We start from the raw sequence: 14,219 nt of genomic DNA, 5'->3' as shown, positions 1-14,219 counted from the left end.
TATAAGTTATAACCCTAGTAAAATGCTTATTACATAAGGTGGTAAGGATGCTATGAGGGAATTTCAGTATTTCTTTTCTCTCCCTCTTCTCTACCCTTAAATATATATACTCATCTTAGTGCTGTGGCCATGCAACAATTCTATTAGATAAAAACAATGTGCTGATGCAAAGCAAGGAGCCCAAACATCTTTTTTATTATGTACATGTATGTATGTATGTGTATATGTATATGTACATACACATGAGTGTGTCCTATTTTATATATAGGCTCTTTGCAGGTAATTGGTTTCAGAATGGCTAGTCTAGTAAGCTTCTTCTCAAGGGTCTTTATGTGGATATGGACCTTTCAGGACCAGGGAATTTCTGCTGCCCTTAAGTGAAATGAATGGTAGAGTACACTGGGGATGTCTGATGGACTTTTAACCATTTTGGATGAAAACAGAGATGTCTGTTTTCATTTCTTTGTCTTTCATTGCAGAGGATTTATGGATGATTTGATGTAACTCCAAATGCCTCTTGGTATTTCTCATTTGCCAGACTAAGAGAGGGAAAGTTGGGACCTAGAAGACAAAGTTATTTCTGATTTATCCTTCTGTTATTAAATATACATTGGTGGTTAGAGACACTATTACTTTCAAAAGCTTTACAGGGAAAGATAGCCATTCTTCACTTCTCTTGATTGGATGAATTAAATAAAATAATACCATTAGTTACAAGGAGGGATCTCTAATTCTTTTGCTCTCTGAGACCACTCCTTCTCTCTTTCTTGCTCTCTCTTGTACGTGTGCACGCACACACACACACATACATACCCCAAAAGCTATAACTTTTTTTTTCTATTAGAGATGAAGATGACATCAATGATGTGACTTCTATGGCAGGGGTCAGCCTTAATGAAGAAAATGCCTGCATCTTAGCAACAAACTCTGAATTGGTTGGCACACTTATTCAGTCATGTAAAGATGAACCATTTCTTTTTATTGGAGCTCTACAAAAGAAAATTTTAGACATTGGTAAGTATAGAGTTATGATTATTACCTGATAGGAATGTCTGTTTGAGGGAAAATATCAAAACAGACAACCTGGAACTCTGAGACTTGAATAAGGCCCTAGAAATAATCAAGATTTCATGGGCATTATAGAAAAGAGTAGTTTAGTTAAAAATTTATTAATATAACATGGTTTTGGGTTTGGTTCATATTTTACTCATATTTCTTAATGGAGGAATAGTTGAATATATTTTACATGAATATATAATATAGTATACTATTTTTTTTTCTGTCCCTCCCTTTGTTAGACTTTTGGCATGTATGTATACAAATGCACACCTAAGTTACATGTTTGTGTTTATGAAATACAGGGATATCCAAAGAGAGTAAGTCCCTTTCCCTTTACTTAACCCTGAAATTTAAAGCCATCCTTGCTTTAAAAGAACTAGATTAGAGTCTTGGGGTCTCCCCTAGGTCCAGGAGTAGTTGTTAGATGGCTGCAGTGTGAAAGAAAATGTAAGAAAATACAGCCAGGTGTGTTTGTGGCATACGCCTATAATCCCAGCACTTTTGAAGGCCGAGGTGGGCAGATCACCTGAGGTCAGGAGTTTGAGACCAGCCTGGCCAACCCTGTCTCTACTAAAAATACAAAAAGTTAGCCCAGTGTGCTGGGGCATGCCTGTAGTCCCAGCTACTTGGGAGGCTGAGGCACAAGAATCACTTGAACTTAGGAGGCACAGGTTGCAGTGAGCCAAAATCATGCCACTGCACTCCAGATGGGAAAGATATTGTTGCATGTGAGTTAAACTATTTCTTGTGTCCTGACCCTGGGATTTATTCAGAGACCAACTCTTCTCCTTCTTCACCTTTGTCAAATTTTGGGGGCCAGTACTAATGAGCTTCAAATATACTTAAGAAAGACCTTTCTATTTTATAATGAAGGCTTGCTACAAAACGTGAAGGTTTCTGATTTTATAATAGTAATAGACTTTGTAGTCTTTAAATGGTACTCAGTAAATAAATGTTTTAGCTACTATATGCTATATAAATGACCAGGGTTTTTTTTTTTTTTTTTTGCATTTCTTCTTCCTCCCCACCTCCCGTCCCCCTGTCCCCGCATCCCCCAACCCAAGATGGAGTCTCGCTCTGTCACCCAGGCTAGAGTGCAGTGGTGTGATCTTGGCTCAGTGTGACCTCTGCCTTCCAGGTTCAAGTGATTCTTTTGCCTCAGCCTCCCAAGTAGCTGGGATTACAGGTGCCCGCCACCACGCCCAGCTAATTTTTGCATTTTTAGTAGAGACAGGGTTTCACCATGTTAGCCAGGCTGGTCTTTAACTCCTCACCTGAGGTGATCCGCCCACCTCCTAAAATGCTGGGATTACAGACGTGAGCCACCATGTCTGACCTACATTTCTAATTTAAATCAAGAGTACATTATTATGAGAAACTAGAACTTTCAAGTCCAGAAGAGCTGATTGTAAAATGTTTGTTTTCTGTTTGCTTATGTTTCCCTCCCTCCCTGTCTTCCTTCATTCCTTTACTTCTTCCATTTTATTCTTTGCATATGTATTTTGTATTATATAGAAACCAGTTCCTTAATTTGGGAACACGTATAAGCACTAAGCCTTCCTGTGATGGATTGGGAAATCTATTGGTAGTTTAATTCCTTAATGCCATATATTTATCTAGTGCTTTGGTAAAGTATAAGGAGATACTTAGTTTTATCAGTTACCCTCTCTTCCAAATTCTTTTTTTTTGGAATGGAGTTTCGTTCTTGTTGCCCAGGCTGGAGTGCAGTGGCTTGATCTTGGCTCACTGCAACCTCTTCCTCCCAGGTTCAAGCGATTCGCCTGCCACCACGTCTGACTAATTTTTTGTATTTTTAGTAGAGATGGGGTTTCACCATGTTGGCCAGGCTGGTCTCAAACTCCTAATGTCAGGTGATCCACCTGTCTTGGACTCCCAAAGTGCTGGAATTACAGGCATGAGCCACTGTACCTGGCCTCCTTCTAAATTTTATTTCCAGTTTGATTTAAAGCTTGATTATATGATAGAAATTTTTTCACATTAAAGGCATTTTTGATCACTTAGCACAGGGATAAGCAACATTTTCCTTCAAAGGGCAGATAATATTTGCCACTTTTGTAGGTTATATAGTTTCTGTCACAATTGCTCAACTCTGCTGTCATAGTGCAAAAGCAGCCATAGACAATATGTAAACAAATGGGCAAGATTGTCTTAGCCATCTTGAACTGCTATAACAAAATACCATAAACTGGATGGCTTAAACAACAAATGTTTATTTCTCATAGTTCTGGAGGTTGGCCATTTGAGATCAGGGTGCCAGCACAATCAGATTCTTGGTGAAGGCCCTCTTTCTGGTTGTCAGACAGCCATCTTCCTGCTGTGTTTTCATGTGGCAGAAAGGTAACTAGCTAGCTCTCTCTCATGTTAGGGTGAAGGCAATACTTTTATGACCTAATTATCTCCCAAAGGCCCCAACTCCAACTGCCATCTCACTGGGATTAGAGCTTCAACATGAATGAATTTTGGGGAGATGCACACATTCAGTCCATGCAACTGCATCCCCATAAAACTTCACTTAACAAAGAGTGATCAGATTTGGCCTGTTGGCCATAGTTTGGCAACCTCTAATTTAGCAAAGTAAGGGAACAACTATTTGCATTTTTATTTCTTTTTTAAAAAAATACTTATTTTTGAGATGGGGTCTTGCTCTGTTGCCCAGTCTGGAGTGCAGTGGCGCCATCACGGCTCACTGCAACCCCAACTTCCCAGGCTCAAGTGATCCTCCCCTTTTGAAGTAGCTGGGACTACAGGCATGCCCTATTAAATCTGGCAAATTTTTGTATTTTTCTGTAAAGATGGGGTCTCATTGTGTTACCCAGGTTGGTCTTGAACTCGTGGGCTTAAATCATTTTCAGTTCTTAGTGATGAATTACAAACCTCTTAAATAATATGGAAAACTAGTAGAATTCTTACTTCTGAATTATCTAAATGATCTTTTTTGTTTTTATTTTTTAAAAAAGATCATAGAGTGATTGGAGTTACATATTTCTAGAAATGTTTTCCATTTATAATAAAATTCCATCCTTGTAGAATAGGTCAGAACCAAGGCTACCTCTTAAAAATAGAAATTACAAATTTGCCCCAAGATTTTCTTTTTGGAAAAAGGATTTTTCTACTTGAATAATGTTAAGCGATAAAAATGCCAGTGTTCTTTTTTTCTAATTACCTAAATTAAATTTTACAGACATTCAATAAAATCACATAACTAGTGTGCAAGCACCAACTAGATCTCATTAATCAGTTTTGTTGATTTTGTTAAAAAGGGTGTTTTGCTTTAAAATGGGAATTTTTCTACAGTATTTTACTTTGTAATTGTAAGTTGTATTTTATTACGTATGTGAAGACATTACAACATTTGGTTGCTTGCTAAGCCCTGGAATCGTTTAATCTCAGCATTTGTTTATTTCTAATATTTAAAAGATATGTGTATTTTTTATATTGGATGAATTACCTCTGTTTTATGAATACATATTAAATTATTTTCAAAGGTTCCTCCCCAAACACTAAGGTGGCTCACATCTGTAATCCCAGCCCTTTGGGAGGCTGAGGCAAGAGGATTGCTTGAGCCTAGAAGCTAGAGACCAGCCTGGGCAACATAGCCTGGCAACAGTTCTTTTTTGTACAGACCCAATCTGTACAAAAAATTCAAAAATTATCTGGGCCTGGTGGCACATGCCTGTACTTCTAGCTACTCAGCAGGCTGAGGTGGGAGGATTGCTTGAGCCAGGAAGGTCGAAGTTGCAGTGGGCTGCATTCCAGCCTGGGTGACAGAGTGAGACCCTGTCTCAATAATAATAGGCCTGGCATGGTGGCTTACACTTGTAATCTCAGCACTTTGGGAGGCTGAGTCAGGTAGATCACTTGAGGTTAGGAGTTTGAGATCAGGCTAGCCAACATGGTGAAACTCCATTTCTACTAAAAATACAAAAAAAAATTTAGCCATGTGTGGTGGTACACGCCTGTAAGTAATCCCAGCTACTCGGGAGGCTGAGGCAGGAGAATTGCTTGAAACTGGGAGGCAGAGGTTGCAGTGAGTGGAGATTGTACCACTGCACTCCAGCCTGGACAACAGAGCAAGACTCCATCTCAAAAATAAATAAATAAATAAATAAATAAATAAATAAAATGAAATTGTACTTTTTCTTCTATAGAAGGCCCTACTATTTGTTTATGCTGAGGGTTTTTTAAAGTAGATTTGACTTTGTAGAATGTTTTTCCCTGCCTGAATGTGAGATTGGAGGGAAATTCAGCTTTGTTACAAGTAATGAACTACATTTTGAAGGGTTGGTTTAGAAGCTGATTGATTTTATTTCTTCCTATTTGCTTTTATTATATGATAATATCAAAGAATATATTTGAGTTGTTGACTTTTAATTTAAGCGTATTTTTCTCTAGATCACCCTTTGATGAGAATGAGTATATCTCAAATAAATTAGAATACAAAATCAAACAAAAATATTTTGAAAATGCCTATCTGTATGTTAAAAACAGTCATAGTAAAATAGATTACCTAATTGCCTGTATCTTTAGATTTAGGCCTCTGTTAATATAGGTGGTTTCACTAGGCCTTAGAAATACTATTTAAATACTGATAAGGTTGATTTACAAATGAACTTCTCAGTATGTGGTTCAAATTGTTTTCCTGAAATTTTTTTGCTAGTTAGCAGAAGGAATAAATTTGGTTTATTTATTGAAAGAAAATCTAGTGAGAGAGAAATTATTCAGATAGGTAGGTGAAATGATGAGGTTTTGAACCCATTTGAACTTGTAAATTGATTACCTAGTAAATACATCAGAACACCAGTTAGTGCAAAGTAAACATGATTGGTAATGGACAAAAGGAATATAGGTATGTCTTGTAGACAAGGCATTAACAGAGACCCACAATCTGAATTCATTTAAATAAATGTCATAAACTGTTAACAGTGTCAAACAGGGCGAAATGTAATTTTCTATTTTTTTAATTACTAGAATTAACAGAATACGGTACTAATTTCTGCAGTTACCATTTTCCTCCCTGAACAGTAGACTTGATTTGTGTTCTTATTAACTTTGTCCTATAAATGACCTTGCAAGGAGAATAATTCTGGAGGCTAAGTGAAACAATGTCTATATTTTCTGAGGCTTCAGGCTAGGTTTTATTAATGTAATGTCTAAAATCTTTGAAGTTGTGACTTTACTAGAAAAATCATAATCTCCAAACCTTTATTCATAATGGGTATGACTTCCAGGGGGAACAGAATACCTGCTGTGCTAATTATTTCAATTATCAGCCACTACTAAAACACGTAATGGATTTTCTCTGCTTCCACAGGTAAAAAGCATGACATTACAGAACTTAACTCTGATGCTGTGAACTTGATCTCCCATGCAACACAGGAGCGATTACGAGGCCTTCTAGAAAAACTGACTGCAATTGCTCAGCATCGAATGACTACTTACAAGGTAAAGGAAATCGTTAAGGAAGTATAAACTCTTGAGTGCCATAGGTTGTCTTTTGGGCGTGGATTGATATTCTAAACACATTTTTAAAGGAGTGGTTGAGACATGTATTTCATATTAGTGGAAAATCAAAGTCTCATTCTTAATTTGTCTTATTTAGATATGCTTACATGACAAATAAAATTAAAATAGAGTTTAAAATGATATTAAAAGCTTCTATGTCACTGTAGATTGAAATATGTATCTGTTCTGCCTGAGGCTTCTCTAAAAGCTTTTGATGGGGAAGGAAAGATAGTTAGAATGGAACATTGGCTACTCGTGTTCTCTTCAGTGGTCTGTACTCTCCTAACATTCCTGTTTTTTTTTTTTTGTTTGTTTTTCTTTTTTTGCCTTTCAGTGTTGCAGAGATTTATTTATTTTAAAATAAATTTTTTGTATATATTAATATTTAAAGCATACAACATGTTATAAGATACAAATATATAGTAAAATTATTACTATTTAGTTGAACAAATTAACATTTTCATTATCTCAAAGCTACCCATTTTCTCCCTTGTGGCAAGAGCAGCCATAATCTACTCATTTAGCAGAATTTCTGAAAACAATATATTACTAACTATAGTCCTTATGTTCTACATTAGATCTTTTCACTTGTTCATCCTCTGTTCCTTTTAATAAGTTAAATGATTGCATGGAGTGCTCGTATTGATGCTACTTATTGTTATTGGCTACTTTTATTAAAAAAAAAAAAAAAATACAGGAATAGCCTGTATCCCTAGTGGTGTGAACCAAATGACTTGTTGTTATCAAGACAAAAGCACTTGATGTAATTTTGGAGGATGGCAAATCGTTGAGTGATTAGGGATGGAAAGAAAAGGTAGCCTGATATGAAAAAAGAAATAAGATAACTATTTCCCTCTTTTCAAGCAATGTTTATATCTAGACTTTGAGTAAGATGGTATATAGGTAACCTTAAGAGATTTTGAATTTGGAAGAATGGTCAGTGCCATAATATCCTAGTCAAAGGTTAAAGGAAACTAGGAAATTGTCAGCTACTACACCACCAATAAGTTCCCTGGAGGAATCATTTTGTTTTTTTTTCCTTTCTGCTTCATTTAGAACTTTGGAAAAACTGCATATGATTGCTAAGGTCCTCACTTGCATAAATCTTTGTGAGAATTTGCTGGACTGACTTAGGAATATATGATCAACAGGAGAAAAAGCTATGAAAAAAGCAAAAAATCAATATCAGTATTTTATAATTCCTAGAAACACAAAAAGAAATAAACATATTAATTTTGTTTTTCTAGAAATTTTTTCATTTCTCCTAGTATCTAATTTGTTGGCATATGACTGTTTATAATACCCTTATAACCTTTTATTTCTGTAAGATCAATAGTAATGATCCCCCTTACATTACTGATTTTTGCTATTTGCATCTTCTCTTTTTTTCTTTGCTAGGAAAGTGAATGGTTTGTCAATTTTGTTAATCTTTTCATTCAAATAACCAACTTTTGGTTTTATTAATTTTCTCATTTGTTTTTCTTTTTTTGACTTTATTTATCTCCACTCTAGTTTTTTTTTTTTTTTTTTGAGACGGAGTTTCGCTCTTGTTACCCAAGCTGGAGTGCAATGGTGCGATCTCGGCTCACCGCAACCTCCGCCTCCTGGGTTCAGGCAATTCTCCTGCCTCAGCCTCCTGAGTAGCTGGGATTACAGGCACGCGCCACCATGCCCAGCTAAGTTTTTGTATTTTTAGTAGAGACGGGGTTTCACCATGTTGACCAGGATGGTCTCGATCTGTTGACCTCGTGATCCACCCGCCTTGGCCTCCCAAAGTGCTGGGATTACAGGCTTGAGCCACCACGCCTGGCCCCACTCTAGTTTTTATATTATTTATTTCTAAGTTTCAGACTTAGTTTGCTCTTTTTTTTTTTTTTTTTTTTTTTTTTTTAGTTTCATAAGATGTAAAGTTAGGTTTTTTTATTTGAGATCTTCCTTTTCTAATGCAGGCATTTACTGCTATAAATTTCCCTCTGAGTACTGCTTTCACTGCATTCTGTAAGTTTTGGTATGTTATGTTGTCATTTTCATTTATCTTTAAATATTTTCTCATTTCTTTTGAGATTTATTTGATACTTTGTGACTGTTTAAGAGTATGTTGTTTAATTTCCAAATATTTGGGAATTTTCCGGTTTTCCTTCTGTTGTTGGTTTCTAACTTCATTCCATTGTGGTCAGAGAAGATACTTGTATGAATCATTCATTTAAAATTTATTGAGACTTGTTTTATAACCTAACGTACATTGTACAGTATCCTGGAGAATACTTCATGTACACTTGAGAAAAATTTGTTTTCTGCTCTTGTTTCATAGATGTCTGATAGATACAGTTGGTTTATGATGTTAAGTCCTCTGTTTCCTTATTGATCATCCATCTGGATGTTCTATTCCTTATGGAAAGTGGGGTATTAAAATCTTCAACTATTGTGGAACTCCTTTCTTTTTCTTTTTGTTTTAGATATAGTGTCTCACTGTGTCACCTAGGCTGTAGTGTAGTGGTGCAATCATAGCTGATTGCAACTTCAGACTCCTGGGCTCAAGCCACCCTCCCCCATCAGCCTCTCAAGTAGCTAAGACTAACAAGGTGTGTGCCACCACACCCAATTAATTTTTTTTTTTTTTTTTGAGATGGGGGTCTCACTATGTTGCCTATGCTGTGGAACTGTTTTTAAACAAAATTCTGTCAGTTTGTTTGCTTCATATATTTGAGAACTCTGGTTTGATGTGTCTATTTTCTTGATGAATTGACCCTTTTATCAATACATAATGTCCTTGTTTGTCTCTTTTAACAGTTTTGTACTTAATTTCTATACTGTCTGATATTACTTTCTTGGTTGTTACTTGCATGGAATATCTTCTTCCATCCTTTCACTTTTAGTGTATCCATATGGTTTCAACTAAAGTGTAGACAGCATGTAGTTAATTCATTCTGGTAGTCTACCTTTTGATTGAAGAGCTTAATCCATTTACATTTAAAATGTAATTACTGATAAGAAAGAACTTGTATTTTACTATTTGTTTTCTGTATGCCTTATAGCTTTTGTGTTCCTCATTTTTTCTGCTTATGTTTAATTGGTTGTTTTTGTTTTGTACCATTTTGATCCCCTTCTCATTTCGTTTTGTATTTAGATATCTTCTTAGCAGTTATCATAGAGATTACAGTTAACATCCTAAATCTACAATCTAGTTTGGATTGTTATCAGCTTACCTTTAATTTTGTGATGTGGAAAAATTATAGACATCTTTTTGGCTTTTTACTATAACTTTTTAAAGCATCTTATAGTTGTTCAAACCTGGAGTCTCCCTACCTTTGCCTTAATCACACTGTTGCTTCAGAGATACATGAATACCTTTTTTAGTAGAGACAGGGTTTTGCCATGTTGGCCAGGCAGGCTGGTCTCAAACTCTTGGCCTCAAGTAATCCACCCTCCTCGGCCTCCCAAAGTGTTGGGATTACAAGTGTAAGCCACTGTTCCTGGCCACATGAGTACTTCTCGATTTATAGTAAGCAATTTCTATATAAAACATAGTATAATTTACAATAGAATAGAATTTTTTAAAGTAGTATTTATTGAATGCCATTCAGTGCTCTATGGTTTATAGCTTTCAGCTGGAATTCTTCTGTTGTATATCAGTAGCATATTTCTAAAGATTTAGTTGCACTAGGCAAAATGGATAGTATCTCCCCCACCTAGAAGACCTCAGTAAGTTAGCTTAAAGCTAACACCTCCTTAACCTGCTGTCTTGTATACTGCCTATTCTAACTGATTTTCTCCAGCTTTTTCCCCCCCACATTCATTTCTTGATACAGCTAATGCCACTGTCTATATTTGCATATATTAGAAAAAACAAAAGATTATCAGCCCTCTTTTAAGTCAAAATAATTATTATTTAGTTATATTTGGATTCAGTTTAAAATCACCCTTATTTTGTAGACTTTGTAATAATCTTTATGTCACAGATTTAGTCCTGTCCTTGTATTTCAGTTCATCCCTGATAGGATTTCTACTCCATAGATTTTGTAAAAGTGAACTACTGTTATTTAAAAAGTGAAATCCCCCCATCTCTTTCTACTCTGGAACATCCATTTACTTTTGATAATCTTTCACCTGGTTTGATACAATTCTTTAATTAATCATTAGTCATAAACTGAGATCTAAGTAAATAAGTAGAAAGTGACATGTAGTATAGAGCTTCTGATCTTGCTACCAGGTATTTTCCCATTGAAGATATGGTATAGTTGCCTATATGCCATGGTCATGGAGAAGCTTCATTTAGTGTTTTCCAGTTGAAAGGTGCTATACAGGTTCCTTTAGATGGGATTCATTTGATGGTGCTGATGTCATTTGGCCTGGGTTATTACAGTTTCATGGCTAAATCATTTAATATGCAGTGGCCCTAACATTGGAAAGCCCTATTCTGTTGGTGCTTGAAATCTTCACTTAGGCCAGCTGGGTATACTGGAAAGAACATGTTAAGATTGGGGTTACTGTTGTATAAATAAGGTTATAGACTTAATATGAAGAGGAAAGGCGCACGTTTGTGATATGGAAGAGAAAAGGATGCATATGTCAGAGGTAGTTGTATATCAGTTGGGGAAGAGAGAGGAAGGAATCTTAGCATGAGAATATGATTGGGTTAAAATTTTAAAAGTCTGTGTCCCTTTTTAATTTAATGTTTGCTGTCCCTTTTAAATTAAATTGCATCATTAAACTATTTCCAGAGTGTCTAAACACAAAAATGGTATAGATTAAGTGTTTAAGAAACCACTGGTTATTATATTTAACCTCTATGGTTAGCCTATAATGTATTCAATATTCTATCTTGTGTTATTTAACTTTAAAAACATTTGAAAATTCTTTTTGTATTAAACATGAAGTAAAATAAGTAGCACTAATATATCCTTGTTCCTTAAACTATGTAATACTCTTTTGATCTAGTTAAATACCAACAATAAAAATTTAATTTAAAAAGAATCTTGGGCATATGAAATCTCTCAGTCCCAGTTAATTGAATCAGCCATAAGCATGGGGATAAAACAAAGATGGGAGTGGTGTGGTGCTCGTGATTTCCAGGCCAGGCACTGACTGTTGTTTAAAGACCTTTGGTTTTTCTACTGTACAGTTTCTGAATTACTGAGATGAGTAGATGGCAGGATGTCTTGAACAGTGACTGGAAAGCTCTTCCTGTCCCATCACCTCCCCTAACTTCATCTCCCACTTCTCCCTATACACATTCATAGAGGTGGAAGAGGCAGCTGTGTAGGTGAAGAAAATTAGAAAAGATTTAGGTGGGAAAGCACTGTTTTATACCTACAGAATTAATTGAGCAATTTGCATTTTATCATTTTATGGAACAATTAAGACAATTTATACTTCTGTTATGGCTCTCTTTTATAAATTATATATTAAATTTCTTTGACTGCAGTTTCTGTCCAAATTCACACTTCCTGTTAATCTTCAAAATAGCATTTCAGGATTTAATGTTTGCTATCTTGACTTAGGTTGTATTTTGTTAGAAGTTATATTCAAGGCTGGGCGCGGTGGCTCAAGCCTGTAATCCCAGCACTTTGGGAGGCCGAGGCGGGTGGATCACGAGGTCAAGAGATCGAGACCATCCTGGTCAACATGGTGAAACCCCATCTCTACTAAAAATACAAAAAATTAGCTGGGCATGGTGGCGCGTGCCTGTAATCCCAGCGACTCGGGAGGCTGGGGCAGGAGAATTGCCTGAACCCGGGAGGCAGAGGTTGCGGTGAGCCAAGATCGCGCCATTGCACTCCAGCCTGGGTAAAAAAAGCGAAACTCCCTCTCTAAAAAAAAAAAAAAAAAAAAAAAAGAAGTTATATTCAGTTGTCAAGGTTAAACCAATCTAACCATGGTAACCAAGTTGATAACTTTCATCTTTGGTATATTTTTCAGTGAGGTGATTGTTTCTTGCTTTCTGTCTTTCACAAAACTAAGATTTAATTACTTAAAGTCTGCTGAGGTAGATAATAATCTAGAAAGATTTAAGTTATTGGTGAACGGACCACTCTTTAGTTTCTACATCCTATTGTTGGAAGGATCTTCTTGGCTTGATTCCTTCCCCCGCACCCCTCAATGATGTTTACTAGGAAAGGTCTTTGAAACATAACTGGTTAATCACCTCTCAAATTTTAAGGATGAGGCCAGGCACAATGACTCATGCCTATAATCCCAGGATTTGGGAGGCCAAGGCAGGTGGATCGCCTGAGGTTGGGAGTTCAAGACCAGCCTGACCAACAGGGAGAAACCCCATCTCTACTAAAAATACAAAATTAGCCGACATGGTGGCGAATGCCTGTTAATCCCAGCTACTCAGGAGGAGAATCGCTTGAACCCAGGAGGTGGAGGTTGCAGTAAGCTGAGATTGCACCATTGCACTCCAGCCTGGGCAACAAGAGTGAAACTCCATCTCAAAAATAAAAAATAAAATAAAATAAAACAAGAAAAATGAAATGTTAAGTTTATTTTCTAGTGGGGTGGGTGTGGGGGGGATGTTTGTTTAATAGAAACAAAACCATTACCTTCTGAAAGTTTAGCTTCCTATTTATGTTGGTGTTCTTGCCTTTAGCAGGTTTATAACAATACCTAATGTAGAATATGCTGCCCAGGATCATTATAAGACTTTCTTTTTTCTTTTTTTTCCCAGGCAAGTGAAAATTATATCCTGTGTAGTGATACCAGGTCACAGCTCAAATTTCTTGAAAAGCTGGATCAATTGGAGAAGCAGAGAAAGGATTTGGAAGAAAGAGAAATGTTACTTAAGGCAGCCAAGGTAAGGGCCAGTGTGATTTATGAGTGAACGTGGCCTGGCAGTGTGGTCAGAGGTGGCTTTGTCATTGGCTGACTGTTGTGGTTTTATTAGGCCTTTAGATTTCTCCAGAGGATTTCCTAAAATGAAATTACTAATAGGATGTCTCACAGCCGGGATGGTGTGGTGGCTTTCAGTTAATTTAGTTTAATGAGTCATAATCTTTTGTCTCCTCACATTTCCTGTGTGTCCTCCCTATCCCCAGCCCCAGGTAAAATGTTTTGTAAAATTTCAGGGTCTATTTAGAAGTCCAATTTGATGCATGCCAAGTTGAAGTTGAGAGGGGGAAATTTGGAAAGTAGATAGGAAGGTTATGGGTAAAATTAGTAATTTGAATTTTGTGGAACAAAATACAGGCTAGGTGGAAATAGAGTAAAAGAACAGTAAGGCTATTTATTTATTTATTTTCCTTCTCCTTTATTTAAACATTTTCCTGGGTTATTAATGTCAGATGAAGTAAAAGCTGATTCCACTACAGTTTCCATTTTGAAGCTCCACATTTCTTCATAGGTGTGGGGTCATTGTGAGAAATCTTAAAGATTCAGCACTAGAGTCTTAATTTTTGTTTTAAGCACATTTGTTTTAATTTCTAGTGTTCTTGATAGCTTCCCTTTTTAGAGTATTTGTTCCTAATCACATACCAATTGCTTTTTGAAAAACTAATTTATTTTGAAATTATTTAATACTCACAGAAAAGTTGCCAAAACTGTGCAAAGTACTCTCAGCCCCCTTTCCCAGTTTCCCCAATTTTAACATTTTACTACATTTGCTTTATTTCTACCCTTACATTTTGTTTTTTGAGACA

At 36.2% G+C, this 14,219-nt stretch overlaps 1 protein-coding gene across 4 annotated transcripts in view; it reads left to right on the top strand.

The window, feature by feature from the left end:
- Positions 1 to 14,219, top strand: part of TAF4B (TATA-box binding protein associated factor 4b) — a 159,935-nt gene that overhangs the window by 89,480 nt on the left and 56,236 nt on the right. For all 4 annotated transcript variants that reach the window (XM_032293146.1, XM_032293145.1, XM_032293143.1 and 1 more), the window contains 3 exons: positions 845 to 1,014; positions 6,392 to 6,522; positions 13,253 to 13,378. In XM_032293146.1, coding sequence (XP_032149037.1) covers positions 845 to 1,014; positions 6,392 to 6,522; positions 13,253 to 13,378 — 427 coding nt within the window. The remainder of the gene's footprint in view (positions 1 to 844; positions 1,015 to 6,391; positions 6,523 to 13,252; positions 13,379 to 14,219) is intronic.

The sequence above is a fragment of the Sapajus apella genome, unplaced genomic scaffold (assembly GCF_009761245.1).
Source record: "Sapajus apella isolate SASKATOON/1434 unplaced genomic scaffold, GSC_monkey_1.0 scaffold29, whole genome shotgun sequence".
Taxonomy (NCBI): Eukaryota; Metazoa; Chordata; class Mammalia; order Primates; family Cebidae; genus Sapajus; species Sapajus apella.
Note: the sequence above shows the minus strand (reverse complement) of the source record. Positions and strands in the feature narration are given on the sequence as shown.